Source organism: Ursus americanus, chromosome 29 (assembly GCF_024610735.1).
Source record: "Ursus americanus isolate L20-20 chromosome 29, mUrsAme1.1.p, whole genome shotgun sequence".
Taxonomy (NCBI): Eukaryota; Metazoa; Chordata; class Mammalia; order Carnivora; family Ursidae; genus Ursus; species Ursus americanus.
In genome coordinates, this window is record NC_142155.1 from 13,718,060 (window position 1) to 13,740,129 (window position 22,070).

Consider the following 22,070-nt stretch of genomic DNA (forward strand, 5'->3'; position numbering starts at 1 on the left):
ACAAAGATATTTGGGTCCAGCTGTGGCTCCTGAGGACCTATCCTTGGGTGATTCATTCAATCTTCTTAGGTTTTGTAAGAGACTATGAATATACCTGAAAAATAAACCTAACAGGACCTCTCTACTGAGGCTCTGGATTCACAGGAATGCATTTCTCAAATGCAGGATTAACCAGTGAGACACAGTTCACAGACTGGCATGAGCCCTTATATATACTTCTCCCTAGTACAAAGTAGGCAGAAGTAATCTGAATGGACCGAGGTCAGGCCACCCCCAAATGTGCCACTTTGACATGTTGATTATTTTAAATAAAAGTTACTTAAGAAACAGCCAATGAAAAAAGAATACTATGCCCCTGCCCCTTGTCTCCAGAGAGCAAGAAGCAGATTTTCCAGGTGAAAGTTACCCTCCCTGTACTAGGAGGTAAAGAGACATCCTTATCACCAGAGATAGGAAATTTAGATCCTAGAAGGCTATATAAATAACTCCTGTTACTTTTTTCTAAGTTACTACCCTGGCCCACATTCTGTTCGGAATTCCATATTAATTGAAGCTCCCCAAATTAAGTTTTCTTCATTGTGTCACTTCCTCACAGATTTATTGTCTCTGTCTAAAAACTGCCTGCCTTGGTCATTTCTTTAGGTCTCAATTTCATTATTGGGCCTCTGTGCACACATAATAAAACTCTTGAGTTTTTGATTCTTAAACTAGCTGGAAGTCTTTGAAGGGTAGAAGGGAAATTTAAAGTCCTCCTCTACAAATCTCTTTGAGTCTAGGATTAAGGATGTTCATAAGAAACAGAGCTCAAAAACTATCATAATATCCTGAATTTACCTATTTCTTCCAAATCCTTTACTTTTATTTTATTTTTTAAAAGATTTTATTTATTTATTTGTCAGAGAGAGAGAGAAAGAGCACAAGCCGGAAGAGCAGCAGGCAGAGGAGCTCCTCAGCAAGGAGCCCGACGTGGGGCTCAATCCCAGGACCCTGGGATCATGACCTGAGCTGAAGGGGAAGAGGCTTAACAAACTGAGCCACCCAGGTGTCCCAGCCAAATCTTTCCTTTTAAAGTAATATTATCATAAAAATCATGATAAACATCCTCCACTTTATGTTGTTTTTTACTTTTCAAGACTCTTTCACCTAATTTTAATCATGTAACAATTCTCTGATAGAGCAGGTAATAGACGCTGGCTCCATTTTACAAATGAGAAAATTGAGGCACAGAGAAGATGACTACGTTGCTTGGGTAAATATTTATAATTAAAGATTGGGACTGAACATTAATCCGTGTCTTCTGAATTCCAGACCGCTGTGTTTGCCACTGAATCATTACATTAAACTCATTTATATTTATTTCAGCCTGTAAGTGAAAACTAGTTTGACAATAATTCTTTCATTTCTTTTAGTCTTCAATCTGTCACTCAATTACTACTTATCCCTATACTCTATATTATTTGCACTTTACTGTAAGAACTATAACAAAGAGAACCAAACGGAATCATTGGTTCCTTCCATCTTTCAACTAGCAGAGAAAAAAAATTGTATATATACACACACACATATATATACACATATATATACATATATACACACACATATATACATATATCTAAAGTAACATACTACAAAGAAAATTACTATAAACCTCGAGGCTTTGAACTAAGAATTTAAGATTTTATTTTCCCTAAAGAACTTAATTTTGGAAAAGGCTATATCAATTTTATTTGGGGAATATACATCTATATAATTTTAAGAGAGGGTCTACCTAGAAAATGGAAATATTTCATTATGTCTAACACTTTTCTTTCTCTATTCGAATATTAACAAAAATCTAAAACATTGAAAACAGAAGCAGGTAAATTGATTAAATCACCCTAGATGAGGAATCACCATCAAGGTGACATCCAGGAACTGATCTGACACAGCTAGACTCAGTGCTGTTAGCTGCTTGCTTGGTGCTCACAGTGAGGCTATGTTATCTCCTGTTGGATCTAAGACTATCATAGAGAACATTAGCAACAGACAAGGTCACTCTGAGACTGTGATCAAGTGAGATAAAATGAAACACGGTCACAGCACAACCCACAAAGTTTCAAACATTCTCTTCTCTCAGCTAATATGAGTGACTGCCACTTGTTCACCAATTACAGAAAGTTTTCTCTCCTCCTGGAAAATTCATTAAAATACTCAATCGTAGATTTTTCCCCATCCAGACATTCTTAAAACCAGAGCAAAGCCCCATTTCCTAAAAACCTCCTTGAAATCACCCAAAACAAGTCCAACCCCTAATAAGTCTTCTTAACACCTTCTTACTGAGATGCCCCATAGTTCCCTATCTTAATTTCCCCTCAAAGCCAAGAGTAATGAATCCAACTTGCTCAAGTACAAGTGTCATCCCAATGGACTTTGACTATAGGGTGCCGACATAATAATAATACCCATACTTATACACCGTTTGTTGTTTACCAAGTTATCTCCCTTACAGCATCTCACAAGGTCCTCTCACAGTCCTGTGAAGTGGGTGTGCTATTGTGCCCATTTTACAGATGAAGAGACTAAGCATCAGAGGAGGAACACAGATATTAAAAGGTGATACCTAAATGTTAAATAAGTGTTCTCTTGTGGAAGTCCAAGTTCCACCACACCAGATCAACGTATTAATAAATATACCCAGAAATTGTCCTGTAATTTTTTGGGGGGATGAGAACTAAAATTTTGGATATATCCATCAAGAAAATCCATTCAATAGTAATGTATTGGATTCTGTTAGTACAAAGTTGCACAGAGAGATAAATAGGCAATTAAAGACAATTTCCTCACACATACTAATTAACACTACAATGAATCTGATGTTTGGGGATTGCGATGGAAAATCAGAGAAAAGAGATAACATGGACTTCCAGAAATTCTGTTTTGCGAGATAAGAAAAACAGACCACAAGTACCATTGGACATATACATACATACACACACCCTTCTGTAATATCACATTTAATTATTAGTATAAATGAGAAAGGGAGGAAAATGGGGTAACATGTTTACAGTTAGTGAATGAGTCATAGTGGATCCCTCTTGTTGCTCTATATCTTTATCTCACCTCCCTTCATCAACACTGGTATCTGTTCTTAGACATGATACACATTAGGAAGTGATAACTTATACTAGGAAATACCATACCTACCCTTTCCTTTCTTTCCTCTCTCCTTATATGGATCCCAGGCAGATAGCTTTCCCTCACCTCAAAAGAAGTGGGAGAAAGTTGGACATTGACTAAGGAAAGTATCTGATGAAAGTAGGATATCATCTACTTTTAAGTTGATGTCAAAATTTGCATAAATAAAACATGTTTCATTATTTGCTGTGAACAATACATATCAGCCCTACGTAGCATCCCTTTCATTGCAGTGGTTACATGTATTTCTTAAAAGCGTGACACTGGATGCTGTTCCGATGTGATTCCACACTAAAATATCACCGCCCATTACCACAAGCCACACGGTCAGAGCTTGTAAAGTTGCTGAGTTGAGACCAAATTTGTTTTAATTGTTTCTTCTGTTCTCCTCTGGTCTCCACTTGACAATTGGCCTAGACAAGGGGAACCAAGTGTATAGGTCTTGGCCCATTTTCTTCATTACTGATATACTGCCTATCACAGCTTTACTCCTTGGATGTTGTCTCCGGGATCTCAGGTTGGATGGCTCCAAGAAATGTAGGCTGAAGTCACTGAGATTTCAAATTATCCCCACTCACTGGAGTGTTTATATGTGTTTATCAGAACTGCATTCAACTTTTCACAGGCTTATGTCTGAATCCTCTGAAGAGATTACAAATTTCTGGAGATCGGGGACTATATATTCTTCTCAGTAGTGTCTTACATCTTGTCCACACATGATGATGTTTTTATATATAGTGAAGGCACCTGAGTTTAGCTATAAAACAGTTAGTTTTAAGGAGAATTCCAAATGTTTGCACTGATTAAATCCTACATATTTCAAAGGCATTATGTCAAAATGTTTGGTATAAAACCTTTTTTTTTTTAAATCATAGCCATTAAAATTCCCTTTGAAATAGTAAAGAAATTGGTATACAACATGGTAACAGTTTTATATCTTTTATGATATAACTAAATTCAAGAATGGAAACAGTAGTCAGAAACAATGCATAATAAAGTTATTAGGTACCCAATATATATCCATAATGCTCACCTATGAGAGAATATGAGTTAGGCCAGTTTTACAAATAATATAAACATAACTTTCCAAAATTAAAGAAAGACCTACACAAAAGAAAAACCTAATTTTAATGGTCTTAGAGTGATTCCAATGACAGCATAATACTTTACAACACAACTAGCTTGAAAACACATGTGGTTACTACTTCAGTGATAAAACAATCATATCAACTGAGAAAAATGAGTTTTCTTATCTGAATTCCTACAACTTAGCATTCCTATCTCTTGACCCCTAGGCATTTTACTCCTAGAAAGTTCATAGAAAGTAGACTATGAGAAACACAGTTGATAACATTTTAACTGATCAGTTCCATTTTTATCTTTACACCAATGGGGATTAACGGAGGTAAAAGAAGTAATAAAAACTAATATATTAAAAGGGAGTCTACAGTTAGCTATTATTTTTCATTTCCCCACATTATCTATTTTTTCACATTCCATGGACAAATAAGAATGAACTATATTTGACTTTCTGTAAATACCATAGCTCAGTAGTTTAAAAAATTCTAAAATTTGTGTAAGCTTGCCCAAATCTTTGGAAAAAAGGCAGGGCATTAATATATATATGTGCTTGTCTGTATGTTTATAGAGAGATAGAAATAACAGAACATAATTGACTCCATAAATAGATTTTCTGGGGGTGATTTGCAAATAAGGAATCACAATTTTGACTCCCTAATATTCATAATTACATGAATATTGAACTGTACAAGTTATATTCATAATTCATAGAATTCATAAAATTCTAGGAGTAAATATAACTACTACATCTTTAAAAGTATATTCCTGATATAGGAACCTAGTAGTCTTTCTCTGAAGTAAAAGGGAACAAGCTCGTGAGATGACTGTTACTTATCTACATTTTGGATGATTTTCGCAGTCTCAAAATGTTTTAGATACTTAAAATTTCCAGAGAAACTGAATCATTGCTTCATGACATAGGATATTACCTTGGGGAATTGAGATTACAAATGGGACTGAATGTGAGCTGGATAATGTGTTTGGAGCACATTACCAGGATCTCAGCTACGTTGCTTGCATGCAGAATGGGCCAACGAAAAAGTCTCCCAAGGAGTAGACAATGGTTATTTATATCAGTCTTTGCCATTCTGGCCTTTGCCATTTCCCACTCATGTCTATCTCTACCTCTAAAATGTGCCTTGGCTAGTTCCTGGGAGATTCTATCATTTCTTTGTGTGTATTTTCTCTCCTAAGTTGCAAGCTCCTTGAATTGAAGATCAGTCTTTTTCATTTTTTAGGTATTTGTTTTATGTTTGACTGTTTCAACAACCTAAATAACAGCATTATAAAGACTTCTATCCATAATAATGGTGAAGTTATCAAGTTCAGGTAAAATAGCATTGAAACATTTTAAAGGAAACTAAAATTTAGGATTACAAATATACTCTATGAACAGACTATATAGTCTTCATAATCACATGAAGTTATATGTCATTTATGAGCTAACCATCTTATGCATCTAACAGTGAATCTATAAAGTCTGTTTTCCTAACAAATATCTATCATTTCTATACATGATCAGCGGTGAATCCCCACTCCTTAACTGAGTGAGTATGAGACAATGACATCAAAAGGACTGCCTCTACAACAGTCTCTAGTTATAGTATCAAGGCAATAGTCAAGTCTTTGGGGCTCCTTATAATTTCTCTAGGAAGGAAAACGAGTATGGATAAAATCTTAGTGGAAAGAATTAATATACATATTTATAGAAACCGAAGAAAGGTGAGTTTGGTACTCAGTCAAGGAACTACTATAAACCATTGCATATGATAGAATAAAGGAAAGTACCCAGTTTTAAGCAAGAAATAGTAACCAAAGGACACATTTTCCAATGTGACTGAATAAAGGTTGTACTCGTAATATTTCCTACGTGTACCAGGGACCACATACAGAGGACACAAATACAAAGTTCACCAAATGCAGAATACGCTCACCTGGGCACAAAGCAATATTACAAGGCTTATGATGTGTTTCAGGTCCTTCACACGGCCTTCCTCCATACTGAGGAGGTGTGCACGACCTTGTTCTTGTTCTTTGGCCTCGACCACATGTAAATGAACATAAACTCCATGGTGACCACTCCTCCCAAACTCCATGTACTGTAATAAAGCAAAGAAGCTTCAACAACAAAAGCAGAGAGGTAAAGTCAAAGTTTTTTTTCTTAATTTTAAAGAAAAAAAATCATCAAATAGACAGTATGAAGATATTTTAACAGCTCAGTTAACATTCTTATTTGCCAAAAAATGCAAAGGTTAGTTTGAAAATTCATTAAAATAATGCAAAATGACATGTACTTTTTTTCCCCTGTATTCGAACAGCTATTTGTCATAAACTTTAAATGTGTTCTTATTTTAATGGCAATGCACCTCTCTCCCTCATAGTAAAACAGTCATGAGTTATTTTTAAATAAAAGTAATATAAACATAAGGTAGTATAGAAAACTAAATTTCTTATAACAGATATGATCTTCTAGCGTTAAGTTTGCATTTAAATACATAAGGGCCAACTTAATTCTTAAAATTTCAAGCCTAATGACTTTGATGTCAAAAATTTAAAAAAAATCTGAAAGTTAATGGTACATATTTTAAATAGTTTATTAGCTTGACATTTTAGAAAATAAATGTATTTTTGCCATTTAAAAAATGTGGGTGTTTAAAGTCACTGTCTTTGAATAAGACAGAAATTTCAAAAACTCTATTCGCATAAGATTCTCCTCTTTGCCCTCTTTTAAAATGAGTGGCAATATGAAGATTTCTTTCTTCTTGCAATAACTTCATGCACTGGAAATCCTCCTAATAAATAAAAGTTTCTAGAGAAACAAATGATCTAATTGGGATTATTCCTAACATAAGTATACATACACCAATACTTCAATTATGCCATTACAATGGATTCAAACTAATCAGAAATATTAACATAATTTGTGCTCCCTCCATAAGAGCCACTATGAATACATATTGACATCTTTTGCATAAAGTCTATTCGAGTTTAAAATTTAGATCCCTTCTTTGCCACAATCAAATCACCAATCTCATCCCAATTTTTAATATTTGGGATAGTAAGGACTAGCACTCCATAGGTAATACAAATAAAAGGAAGCTGGGCAAAATGTGCTCTTTGGCTCAAAAGCTCTTATCTTGGTGTTGAACCTCTGGTCTTAGTATGCTCGTAGAAGTTCATGAGGAGAAGACTGATAGGACAACCACTAGAATGAGAAGGGGGAGTAGAAATTTAGAATGGATGATGAAAAATATTTCACTTTCTCCTCAACATCGGTAGGGGTAAGCAGGATCCATATAAAGTGTCACAGGTGTTATGCGAGTAAATATAGTATAGCTAGAATATTTTGCATGTATATGCAAACCAACTTGCTACTTTAAAAACACATACGTGATACCTTAATTATGAGGCACCCCATTCTCTTCTATTTATGCTATTGAGTTGACCGAACTGGTTGTGAAAATATATTGAAATATTGAAAAAGTTAGCCAAATTTGTGTAATACTCAGTGAAAAATTCTTCAGGTTTCTGAGAAAGTTGCTGGAAAATATATTTTTAAAATATTACATAGAAAAAAAGTAAGAGAATGAAAGAAATTAATATGTTCACAGTTTTCTCATTTAAGTTTGGAAAATCAAAGCCACTCTGTATCTATTGGCATAAGATTAAATACTGAGTCTGTATTTAACTCTAAGGAAAAATATATGCATATACGTATATTTACATATAGGTATATATGATCAATGAAAGCAAAATATTTTAAAAATATTATATATGAATGTATTTTGTCATATAAAACATATATCTTTAATTAATTTTTGCATTTATTTTTAATTACCAAGATTTCTCCATTTAAAAACTAAATTTTCTTCCCCTATTGTCTACATAAAGTGTTAATAGATCATATTGCATTCATATTGCTGGTTCTGCTAATTTTCTCCTCAATCAAATCACATTGCTCTGTATTCGTTGAACAAAGCTTTAAAAAAAGCTGCTAAATTGGCAGATTTTTCTCTACTAATCTTAAAGAAATGTTGATTAATCTTGACGGTTTAGTTAAATCATGAAGTTGGATTCCCCTCAAAAGTATATTACTCCCTATTTTTTAACACTCTTAATTGTTCCATGGTGAAATTTCATGACTCCTCCACATCATTTAAAAAAAATAAAATTAAAAAATATTCCTTTAAAAAAAAGAATCAAAATTATTAATAATAGTTTATTTTAGATATTATTGAATTAGTTGGAAATTATAACACATATAATTTAATAGATGCTATTCATAAGATTTATGTTAAAGAATAAAGATATTTGTATTTTAGTGGCAAATTGTTATATAAATTCTTTTACCTTGCAAGTAAAGTATGAAAATCTGTAAATAATCTAGTTCATTTGGAAAATGTGCCTAATAAAATCAAGAAACTTAAATCAAATTAATCAAGTTTTATAATTTTCTTCTTTACTTAGACACTAGCTATAGTATCACATCCCTACTCTGTGCTATCTAAAGATGAAATGAGGAATACACAATCTACAAATTATATTACTACCAGATTTTGAAATAAGCATACAAATTACCTTATAATTTACATTGGGACTTATAATATAACTCTTTTAAGTGAAAGGTTTTTTTCTTAAGAAATATGTAGATGTGGATACTGTAACATTTACCAAAAAAAAAAAAAAAAAAAAAAAATCAAAACCATTCCTTAGCCCAAATAAACTTCTAAAGGTTTAGAAGACATATAGAGTAAACCAGTGGTTCTCAACCAGGGGCAATTTTGCCCCCCAGGGGACATTTGGCAATGTCCAGAGAAATTTTTGATTGTCACAGCTCAGGGGAAGGAGGAACACTACTGGCATCCAAGAATGCTCAGGCCAGCCTCCCACAACAAAGATTTATCCATGTCAAAATGTCAATAGTACCGAGGTTGAGAAACCCTGGAAGAGATCATAAAACTGTAAGTCAGAAACCAGGACAGTAAAAACACAATTTAATGTAACTCTCTACTTTCTCAATTTACTTGCTATTTAACCCTATCATTTTCTGCTCTGAGTAATAAGAATTTTTGAAGAGACTATAATGTCAAAGCAACAATTTGCAAAAGGCTGTATGTCTTAGGATCCATATTAGAAGTAACACATTATTATGCAATTTAATTAAGAAAACCCTTCTTTTGAAATTAGGATAATATGGGTGAAAGGCAACTAATTTATAACACTATTGATTAGGCTTTAGTAGGGCAAATAAATACAAGCTCAAATTCTATCATTCCATATATTTTATGGAAAGTGGCTTTGACATTCATTTTGTCCTTGTGTCATTTTCATTAATTAAATGCCAAACACACTTAAATATCCATAGTGTGACAACTAGGTTATTGATTTCTGAGCTAATTTTCTTCTTGGGAATTTAAGGTATTATTTTAGAAAGATATTTACACTGTTTAGATACTATTTAAGTTTTTAAATTCACTTTTGGTTACTGTTTTCATGACATATTATATCCAAAAAGTACATATTTACCACCATGGCAACTAACTAAACAAAATATTGAACACAAAATATTTCATAACGAATACAATAACCATGTAAAAGATATCCCAACTTCCTATAATGAAATACTTATTCTATATTTTTAAAATAACAAAGCTGCTAAATTAGTGTTCGGTTTTAGAAAATCAAAAAGAAACCAACAAAACTCTCCATTCTCTTAAATTCAACATCTGAACTATAACAATGATTAAAAGACACATTTTCTTATCATCAGCACTATTTAACCAAATTTAGAAAGACAAACGTACAGTCTACGAAGGTGAAGAGGAACTAATGATCAGTATGTCTTTCTTCAGTAGGTATAATGGTAGGAGGTTTAAGAAATTGAGGAAAAACTTTACAATCAGAATATTATTCAGTTTTCTAAACATCAGACACAGAGTGAAAGGGAGAGCACTCTGGTCCCAAGACAGATGCTCTCCTTGCCCAGTGAAGGGATTAATCAGCAGTCTCTGGCAGAAAGATGGAAGTTTCCATATGTCAACCATATGACTGTGCATAACGAGTGGCTGGAAGTAAGCACTGAATGGAGAATTGTGGAGAACACTTGAGCACCCTCTCAGACTTCCACTTGGGGATCCATTTGCCATTAGACTCTACCCTTGTATGTTGAAGGGAACTTGAGTTTTCAGAAGGATGCTAACAAGATAAATGTATATATCAAGCACAGCTTAATTCTCTATTGACACTTTTCTCATTGCCCAGGACAGAAAGCTTGATACTGTAGCTAGGGGCCAGCTTTATATATGAGAAAATGTACTCTACCCACTCCAGCTGAAAACCCACATTTACTCATGAGGTCATTTTAGCTACAAAATTAAGAAATTTGGTAATTCTGAAAACCTTCAGCTCATTTTTTCTTGCCTAACAGACCTAGAGTCTGTTTGCTCTCTAACCCCTGGTTTTGGCATCTTTTTTCATTGTCCTCCCCTTCCATGACCTCCATAAGCATTTTTTCCATCTGATTTTTTTTTTTTCACTTGATGTTCCTTCTCATCTAGTTTAATTCCCACTGACTCTCATTGGTTTTTCTTGCTTTCAGTGGAAATTATTGTTGCTCTTGCTAATTCTGTCTTCCCTTCCTCATAGTTTTCTGCCCTGTTTAGCTTTTACTTCTACCTTAATCTGCTGCTCTGTTTCTCCCAATTCCATTATAAAGGGATTTCCCATCTCAGGCATCAGCTCTCCTCCACGTTCTGCCCACCACTTCCTTTCCCTTTAGTTTCTTCCAAATTGTCTTGTCTTTTATTGTGACAAAAAAAATACATAACAGAAAACGTATCATCTAAACTATTTTAAGTGTACAATTCAGTAGTGTTAAATATATTCCCATTGTTGTAAAACAGGACTCCAGAACTTACTCATTTTGCAAATCAAAACCCTGTACCCATTAAACAGCAACTCCTCCAGACTGTCTTTTAATGGGTTGCCCTTGCTTATTCTGCTGGGAAATTGGGACTGTCCCTGCCCTTCTCCCATGCTACCTACTCTCTATTCTTACTTTTAGCAACTGCAAAATCAGCCATGTCTGGAAATGGAAGTCATCAGAAAACTTTTACGCACAATTTAGCAAATGAAGAGGTGCTGTACTGCCAATCCCTCTCTTTATGCCCACCCCCTTTGGAGGCCAAATGGTGGATGCAAGCCCAGCATCAACTGCAATGGTCAATAAGTTTGCATCACCCATCCACCAAATAGTTGAACAGAAATATAAACCTGGAGATTCACAATATCATGTACTTTGGACTTAGTGAAAGGAAGCCCAAATTCCTTTTAGTGCTCATTTTTTCCATCAAAGTCAGTAATTTAAGAAGAAATGCCTGTAATATGCGTGTAGGCCTCAAATGAGAACAAAATCTTGAAGTCACCTGGAAAATCTCACCCTACCTGGGCAAGTCACTGTGCTGTGCTCCACTTAACACTGAAGATTTTTTTCTCCATTAACGACTTTAAAGTTTACAATGCAGTGGATGGCTTGGATGAGGACAGTCACTTGAATGAAATAAATTAACAGAATGTCCTTTGGTCAGGGGAACTATTTTCTCTGATAGAGCCAAGTAAGTAAAAGGAAAACAGCTAACTGCTTTAAAGACTGTATCAAGCACTGCCTTAACCAATGGGTACAGATCACATTCCCAGTATGCCTGCAAGATTACGTTTCCTCAAGCATTCAACTGGACATTTTTGCCACCTGAAATAAGGAAAGCTATTATAATCGTAAATACTATTAGAAGCAGATACAGAAATTTCAAGCGTATAGTTGCAGTGGGTAGGGGAGTCATTTATGTAATTTCCTGACTACTCTGAAAGCAGAAATCATCACATATATGACAAAATTTCACAGCTGAATATGAGTTAAACTTATCCACTTTAATTAAAACGCCTATACCCAATTCATATGAAAATAACAAATCTTTCCAAATGCGTAGCATGACACAATTCAATAACATCCACAGTTGTAGTTGCTGCTAACACTACCTGGACAGAGGGCAGTGTTATTGCAAACCCTTGATTCTCTTAATGGGCCGCTGCAGTGTGTCCCGTAAGGTGATACACAAGTTCTGGTTCGCACCTGCGACCCTTGACCACAAGTAACTGAGCATGTGCTCCACTGGGACCACTCTTCCACACCAGATTCACCTGTGTGCAAGACAACAAATAAACATGAAATACTGCTTTGAATATTCATTTACTAAGCATCATACCAAACTGACATTATGACATGCAAGAATAATTTAAATGTAAAAATATGACATTACATCAAAAGGTACAAGAAAACATTTCAGAGAAAAATACATTTAAAGGGAGATACATATGACACTGATGCGAGGTCCAAGTTTCTTATAACCTTGTCGGCAAAACTACTCTTCACAATGACGCTGTGCTACAGACACAATGAAGGGACCAGTCAGCATTTTTCAACGATGATTGCTGAAGGGATTCTCTTCAGGCCGATCTAAAACTTTGTCCTTTGGATGGGAGAGGAAGCAAAATGTATTGCTAAACTTACTCGGGCTTTGGTGAGTGGGAATATATTGATGTATGCTTCTTCCCTAACCCTTTGTTGCCTAGCGGCCTCCTTTCTAATGCTGGACAAGGCGGAGTCCTGGGAGTTTGGGGAGATCTAATTTTTACTGTGTTAAACACTGACACATATTTATAATTTATTCCTAGTGCAATTCTTACTTTTTCATCCTATGACAGCTATTTATTTTGTGATAATTCTTCTGCTCACAATTTCCCTCATGATCTAGAGGAGTGAGTTTTGCTCAAAATGAAGGAAAATTTCTCTATGATTTCTATTAATTTATTCAAAATAGGGCCCTAAAAAGCCAATGATTGTCTGAATTCATTAATTTTCTCAGAGTAAGCATCACACTAAAATTACGTCTAGTTTCTATTATTATCTAAGTCATGTCCCAAAAAGACTTAAAGTCAAGAATTTCTAAGACCATCACGATGGACTTCTGATTCTATTCTGGCATCATGTTCAGGATAGATTTTTAACACTGATTTGAAAACTTGCAGTTGCTTTTCCCCAAATACAAAATTGGGGCATTTAACTGCTAGCAGGAAGAGCTTAAGTTACTTATTTCGTTGTGGGAAAGGTTTGCAGGTGAACTGTTTCTGAATACTTTGTATCGCTGATTATATAAACCAAGGAATGATTTATATTTTATAAGTTCTGTTTAGAATTTGCCTTTGGAATAGAATTCAAAAAATAGAATATGATAATCTATTTGTCCATCTTTCTTTCTTTTGAAAGGTTAGTAAATGACTTAGAAACTACTTGCAGTGCTACTCAAGACAGCTGGTCCATAGACAGTACTCCAGGACAGAAGGAGGTTGAACCAGAATGTAACGCAACTTGCTGATTTCTTCACTGAGAATTTCTTTCTTCCCAAAGAAACAAACAAGAAAGTTAGCTGAAATAAAACATGTGCTTGATAAAGTCGTTGAATTTACATTCTGGTATAAGCTTCTTATCTCCTCAGGGGCCCATAAAAACTAGTCCAGAGATAAGCATAAGTCCAGCAGTCACAATTTGGGTAGCACCATTGTAACGATTTGCTCTTATCTTGGTCTGCATTTATGCACCTAGAGGCATAGCTTATAAGGCATTTATGACTAGATATATAACATAAGGGCAGAAACAGTGGTAACTGGGATGATGTATTACATTAAATAGGACTTTTTTTCAGTGTTGGATCAGTGTTTGTCCTGAAAGTCCTCTGTAGATTACCCTTGATTATTTTAGTCTTTTTGGCCTTCACCAATTTATATTTAACTACTTCATAAAAATGTTATTGGATGACCATTTGAATAATATTTAAAGTCAGGCCTCATAATTTGTTCTTTTACATTAAAGAATACTCTAAAAATTAAAAATCATTATTCTAGAACCCCATAATATGGCAATGGTTAAAAAATATCCACACATATAGGTGTATACGAACATATATGTATTTAGGGATGAAGAATTTAAGCGTAAGGTTAGGAAAAATATAATGCAAAGCTTTTTCTTTTGATATTTCAACCAGTGTTGTGACGAGAGTAAGTGAAGTAGAAATATTATGGTTGTATGTTATTAATTAAGAGCTAGAAAACCTTGAACAACGTAAATTCTATAAGTAAAATGATAAAGGTTATGCATAAAGTTGTTATATTTTTCCACAAAAGCAGTCCTCTCGGCCTCGCATTGTTATGATGGCATTAAAAATGTTTTTATTAAGTTGAGCAATGAATCAGGATCAAGATCTATTTTTAAATGTATTTCTGTACAAATATTAAAAAATCTGGGCTGCTTCTGAACGTATACTGTAATGATGTTCGACAGGCTAAGCAGTGATGCGTAGATCATAAGAGATTGGTAATTAGTGCTCAGAATTGGCCTTCTTCACTCGCTCAAATTGATAGTTCATTTTGTTGATCAAAAACAAAATAAATAAATGGATAAAATATATATTGGCTTTCACATTATGAATCAAATTTTGCCACTCAAATACCAGCCTACCTACCAAAATGACCTCATTATATCTCAAACGGTATAGTTTCAAGTGACATTTCCACTAACTAGTTATGATTTCCTTGCTGTCACTTCATTCCGAAAACTGTGAAGACTATTCAGGTCAAGCACTTTGGGTGACTGTGAGAAATAGCTCATATACTTTGTAAGAAAGATATGTATATTTTCAAAAACTCACTGATAGTAAAATAGTTAAGTATAATACAAAGTATACTATTTTTAATATGTCTGTCTTTGGAGATAGCACAAACTACTCTGGTTCATTAACTTGTGCCAGAGAAGGCATGTGAAACACGGTGTAGAACACTCCAGTGTCTGAGGCACTATTAAGGCTCTTTATCCTGATGCGAAACATGAAAGGGGATTGGAAAAGCACTGTAATTAAAGTCAGAGGACCTGTGTTTGATGAGAAGCTACTGAATATTAGTTCTGTGACCTTGAAAAAGTCACTTTATTTCTCTGAACCTCTCAATAAAATGGGTAATACATCTACCTCAAAATGCATGTTGTGAGGATTAAATGAGATAATGTGTGAGTGTGTTTTAAATTATAAAAAATATTAATATAAAATTTTGCAAGTATGTTAAAATGATTAAATTAGAAACATACTTTTCATTTTATATTTCTGTTTTAGATAACATGCTATACTTTACAAATATAGGCTATTTTCCCCCACTGGAATACAGGACCACTTTTCTAAACATGTTTATAAGATCATTTGATGACTATGGTGTTAAAAACCACCTAGTGCAATTAAATTGTCTTAAGCCATCTTTTGGCATCTAATTTGGATGTCTCTATTAAATGTCTGTATCTTAACACTTCATTTCATTTCTCTTTACCATAAATATAAATTGTGTCTTAGGCTCTAAAGAAGTATGCATTTATACTTAAACTAGCTTATCTCAGTTATTGGACTGACCAAAATGATTAAGTTCTTTTGATAAAGTAACATTATTTTGCCAAATGTTCCTCTTTTAAAAACCATTTCCACTCACGGTATTACTTTATAGAAAGCTCACTTTTCAGATACAAGGTTTATTGATCATTTTGGTTGAAGAGGCCAGGTTATTCATTTTGAGAAGTAATTCTTAATTATAAAGGCTTAGAGGTTTTGCTTTGTTTTCCCTCAAGACTAATATAAAAGACATAATGTCTTCCATCATTCGATTTTACCTCTATTGCATTTTTCTTCATTCTCAAATTAATATTAGCAAATGTTTATCATTGTTTATATGTAACACCAATTTCCTGGTTTGAAAGACCAATATCAAAGTTTTATAAGTAAACGTTAACCTTTGTAAGATTTTATTATGTGACACTTAGTTGCACTTACTCAGACTAACTACCTTAACACCTAAAGAAAGTATAATCTCAGAAAATATTGAAGGGGAAAAAAACAGCCCCTCTCTTTTTAACTTTATAATTGCCTGGTGTCAAATTACATATTTTAAAAAACATTTAAAATAATGCAGTTTTCCAGTCTTTTATCAGTATTGTAATAATTTAAATTTAAAATAAGTATTACATGTGTTTTTATATTTACCTAAACTCTTTTTGCTTTAAAATAAAATAATAAATATTTATTACACATCAATTCAAACATCTAATCGATATTTTCAGAACTTTAATTTTTCATTGCCTTTTCTAAATCATTGTCAACAATATAAGGAAATGGTTTTAATGCTCCTCATGGATCTATTTAATAAGTGTTTCATCTACTTTACCAAATCAAGTGTTATTATATTTTAGATACAAAGCAATGCTTGAAAAAGAACCAGTAAATGAAAACAGAAATTAGTAATTTCTCACTAAGAGAACATCATGTTCCCTGTGATTCGAATTTGCAAAAAAGGTTTTGGCTGAGAACTGAATTCTCTTGGTTTATGTCACAGGCAAATGCAAAAACTGAATTTATACAAAAGCTCCTGGCCAAATTGCATATTTATGCATCAACTAATTTTACCACATTATTGGGAATTTAAAACTACCGCTCACCATTTCACTCCCAAGTAAGCCCACTTTTAATAAATTTCAGCAAGACAATGACTGCCACTTCTTGTGCAAAAAGGAAAAACATCTCTGATATTGCAGAAATGCCCTATGAGATGCACTGGAAGGAGGCTGAGTGGTCAGCCCATGCCCTATGCCTCTAGTTAAAGTCAAATATTCCCCAATCTCTGGTCAGTGCTTGAGACTTTTTGCTCCGGGTAAGGGAGAAAAATACATTTAATAATTTGAAAATTTACCTGACCCTGGCAATGCACTTTTGGACCTGTTTGAACAAATAGTAAAAATATGTCACGTTTTGTTAAATAGGAAGCTGCACCAAAAGCAATCCAGATAAGCAAGTTTTCTTCATTTCTGGGTCTGGCTGCAACATATATATTAAAAAAAGCTAAAAATATGTCCTTAATGCAGAAGTTATTGTAAACATTGTTCTTGTTTTGAAGAATTCTTTGACCTACTATACTACTCACCAAGGGCACAATCCATTAAGAGTATTTGCATTTTAAGTTGTAGATTCAAATTTAATGTTCAGAGTAAATATCCTAAGAAAATGTAAACTAAAGGAAATATTCATTTTTCAAGAGAATTTCATCAAAATCAGTCCATGTCATGTCAACAAGCTGATCAAGTACTGAAACTTCAATATTAATGGTAAAACAGATCATCCTGATTGGAACGTATAAAAATTTATAAAGACATAGATAAACCTGTTAGTTTGCAATTTCCTGAAATAAAAGTGACAGCTGAAAATGTTCATAACATAGTTTAAATACATTTTCATCGAAGAATGTACTACATGCAATGTAAACAGATGGAATTATAGCCCATTTATTATGATGAACCAACATATGAATGCATTTAATTGTGCTATATACATACATATATATATATATATATATATATTTCCCCCCCAAGGGAGGTATTTGAAAGTAATCTAATTAGTTTAGGATTAAAAATTTTACAAACCAGAAAGTGATTTTTGTTGATATTTAATGTTTGGGATGTATTAAAGCTTACTAATAAAGACTGTCAATTTTTTATTATTTAGCATATATAGCAAAACTCTCTTTTCAAATAAAAAAATTCTGAAAAAAGTTTCTAATTTACATACATTTTATTTTTAATATTTATATGATGTACGACTTTTGAAAAAATACTCGACATCTTACTGCTAAATTAAATTTCATCATTTAAAGTCCTATTTAAAATTCTCCTTCTGAAAAGTCCTATAATAATCAATTATTGACAAAGTAACTGTTGGCTTTCTTTAAAAGTTTAAGGATACAATTTAAGAAGTTAATTGACATAAGTAAATAAGAATATGTAAATCTTAAATGTCCCATACTGAAAGCAAAATAAATCTTACACATGTTTTTGGTGCACTTTTCAACTCAAAGCTACTTCATTTATGGACTTTAACTGGTGACAAAAAAAAAAAAAATGGCTCAAAAAAATATCAGCTCCAAAAACTGACAAATGTGCAGCAAAAGATTATGAAAACATGCAGTGGTTTCATTAAATTAACAACAATAAATAGAAAAATGTAACTAACGTATTACCAGTTTGTGCCATAAATTTAGCAGCATCAGCTTGTTCCTGAGGGACCCTTTTTTCATGAACAGATCGAGGTCGCTGACTTTTAATTGTATGATCTCCCATCATTCCAAATTCTAAAGACAGAATAAAGGTATATGAAAGCTTGTGTGTAGACATTTCTCACAAATTACATTACTGTCTCATGCAATATGTTCCTGCATATACCTAGAAGTTACTGATCAAATCTACAATTCTAAATTTGCGAGACTAATCTACTTGGAATATTTCTAAACTCAAGTAAAAAAATCTACAAACAAGAGCAAGATTTCAAGAAACAATAATAACAGTCGATAGAATGACACATCAGGTTTTAAGTTAGCTTAATTAACAAATAGCGTACGCTTTTCTGACAATGTTTCCAAGCAATACATCAGAAAAAATACAACCACAGTGTTAACTGTTGTTTTTCAGAGAGATAATCCTGACTGCATAACAGCCGATGCTCTGCTGAGTAGTAACCACCCCCAACTCCAAGTTTTTCAGCACTTTTCTTAAGGAATGAATGAGTAATCCTCTAACCTGGCTTTCCTAAAGTAAACAAATGTTCACTTAATGGAGTATTTGTCCAAAGATGGGGTTGCCCTTAGTGTCCTTTAAAAGCTCATAGATATGTGGTGGCTAAAGTAATTCTAATTCTCTCCTGCCCTGTCCTCAAATAGTTGCTCGTCCCTTTTCTAACCACATGTAAGACAGTGTTTTCTCTTTTAAAAGTTATGTTTAAAAAGAGATGGCTCCAGGTTTCTGTTATTTAATCCTTTAATGTTGTACCTCCTAGGAAAGGCAAAAATATCTGGGCCTAACTCGGTGACAATGGGGAAGAGAAAAAAATAAGTTGAACAAAAGACAGACTCCATGTAATATATTTTTGAAAAGTTCATATGCTTAGAACTCTGCAAGAGTTCCATGCTTCTGGCACTGTTACTGTAAAATAATTTTAATAAAACAAAAGCTGAATTTATGTGATAGTTGTTGATTCTGGCTCAGGGAAGGGAGGGTAGGAGAAAGGGGATTTCCGAGGGGCAAGCTATCAGGGTGTTTCTATTACATAAAAACAATTGTTGGGCCCTTAAGACCAGGACTTGAATACATGACAAAGATTATTGAGTAAAACATGTTCTAATGACAGGGCAGATATATTGCCAGAACCAATGTCAAAATTTGGGAATGTATAATTTTACCTTTTCCAATTAATCTTTAATTTTCTGCTAAAATATTACAACTTACTTTGTGTAATAGAGCACTGTGTCTTGTAAGCACTAATTCTACCCACAATTTTTATTTAATGATAAATAGGCTAGCACACATTTTTGTCCATCCTGGAGAATTCCCACATAAATTTTAAAGTGTGGCACCTCACAGATTGATTTGTCAGAAATTCTTTCCAGGTATTCTACCCAAGAGAACATCCCAAGAGAAATCTGAGAAATCTAAATGTGTGTTTGTTTTTGTCAGTTTAGATAAAATCCAAGGCAGGAAATGGAAATTTTCAAAAAATGTCAGTTGGCTTAATCTTGCAAAATCCATCATTATTTTCCATTGCTGCCAACAACCTCACATTCCATTCATTTATGTATGCAGTATGTGCTGCCTAAACTATGTTTCATTATGCTAATAAGAAGCATCTAATCACATATCATTTAATGATTTTGGAAATTGACTACTTGGAAAGTTTATATCTAGACTCTTATGTACTACCCAGTATTTTAAAATATTATATATAATTGAAAATTTTCAGGGTCTGAAACAGCAAAAGAATTTCAGCAGTAATTTTTATTAACATTATGCTTTACCTCTTTCTTCTTGAATTTATCATTTAAATGTGTATGTGTGTGTGTCTAGCACTAGAACATTTAAGTCAGAGTATACGTATGCATAAATAAGTTGCAGGCTTTGATGGTCACATTAAGGTGGTTTTGGCACTGGGAGGGAAAAGGATACCAAAAATTTTTTTTCCATGCCTATGACATTTCCTTCTGTTGCTGCCTCTTCTCTTCTTCTTCTTCCTCTTTTTTTTCCTTAAAACCTCTTTTAGTAAATAAGTTTATTTATTACCTGTTCTAGAAGAAGACAATTTTTCAACTCAGCAGCAGCATGAGAGTAGCCTCCAATCTGTTTTCTAAGAATAAGTCATTTATTTGTACCAGGACTACAATCTTGAAATTTAAAGTCCTGAGTATGTTGATGGACAATGCTAAAATAATTTAAGAAGTGTCATATTAAATTTTTAATGATTTCTGAAGTTTAAACACAAGTAAAATACTTATCTTTAAAAACAGATACCAGCATCTGTGTGAACTATTTCATATTATTAGCTGGAATGTGAGTTAAATCTCTCAAACACAGGTATAGCACAAGTTAAATCTCAGTATTCTTCACTATAGTCACTTCTACTCAATTCTACTCATCATCAAAAATCAACATTATGTATCCCAACATTGGGATATTTAATACTGGGTCACAGTATTTAAGAAGAAATTCTTTAATCATCTATGAACTTGATTATATATTTTTGTATAACCAAAGGTTTCAAATGAACATTTTGATTATTTCTGTCAATATAATTTATCTGGAAAACTACTTCTAAAAAATGAGAACTAACAGGATGACTTGATATAACTAAATTCTCTGTAAGACAGAAGACATACTAACAATTTATTTCTTTTTCTCTGGTGGAAAAACAACACTATGGTGGTATTTTTTGAATGTTCTAGACCTATTGTTTCTGACCTAAAACAATCTGAATTTGTAAGTGAAGCATGTAAACTATTATTTAACCAAGTGAGTTTCTTTTGCCAATGTTTATGCACCAAGTGTTTGAAAAAAAAATACATCTTTGTTTTAGGGTTGTTGTCAATGGTAAGATTTAACAACAATGTTATAGTTCAACCCATATCTCACAATGGGATATTTCCAAACAGTGTTCCCTTTCATGATCATTTGATTTTCTTTACTTCTAGTGAAAATAAAGGCCAGTTGGATCATCCAAACTCAGAAAAAAAAAAGCTATTAGTTTTGCTATTATTTTCTTATGTGGTGAATGTGGGTTGAGGTAAACCTTAAGCATATTATGCTCTCTGAGTAACAGAAGTTCTTCATGGGTTGTTGATTTATACTCATATGATTCTGAGTTGGCAAAGATAACATACTACATTAGTTACACAAGGAAAATAGCATAAACAAACAAAAAGATGATCTGCTTTGTGTAAGCGATGAAAAGCAAGTTATGAAATCAAATGAAGTAATGTGCATCATAATATTGTGTATGTATATACGGTACATGGCTTACGAAAATACAGGGTTATTTCCTATATATTTATATTGATGGTATCAATGAAGTGGTGGGTAAATAACTATGCATGTATAAAACTCAAATGATTGGAGATGACTTTCATTTTTAGGCACATTTTTCTCATACAATCTTTCAATGTGCTTCTTGATAAAAACAGTAGTCTCTGGAAGTAAGACATACTCAAAGCTACGTGAAAGAAAGGTTTCGAAAATTTGTTGTCTTAAGAATAGTTTTATGTCTTCTCTTCCCCCATGCAGAAATACATGATCATTAAGAAACAAATAGACTTGAAAACTAACTCTTGACAATCAATTGTTAGTTGTGAAGTTTTTGTCTGGA

The 22,070-nt window shown here is 33.3% G+C and overlaps 1 protein-coding gene across 4 annotated transcripts in view; it reads right to left on the reverse strand.

Moving 5' to 3' along the window:
• ADGRB3 (adhesion G protein-coupled receptor B3) overlaps positions 1–22,070 on the reverse strand; it is a 696,748-nt gene that overhangs the window by 405,735 nt on the left and 268,943 nt on the right. For all 4 annotated transcript variants that reach the window (XM_045803249.2, XM_087856973.1, XM_087856972.1 and 1 more), the window contains 3 exons: positions 18,406–18,516; positions 12,289–12,450; positions 6,189–6,353 (listed from right to left, as the gene is read on the reverse strand). In XM_045803249.2, coding sequence (XP_045659205.1) covers positions 6,189–6,353; positions 12,289–12,450; positions 18,406–18,516 — 438 coding nt within the window. The remainder of the gene's footprint in view (positions 1–6,188; positions 6,354–12,288; positions 12,451–18,405; positions 18,517–22,070) is intronic.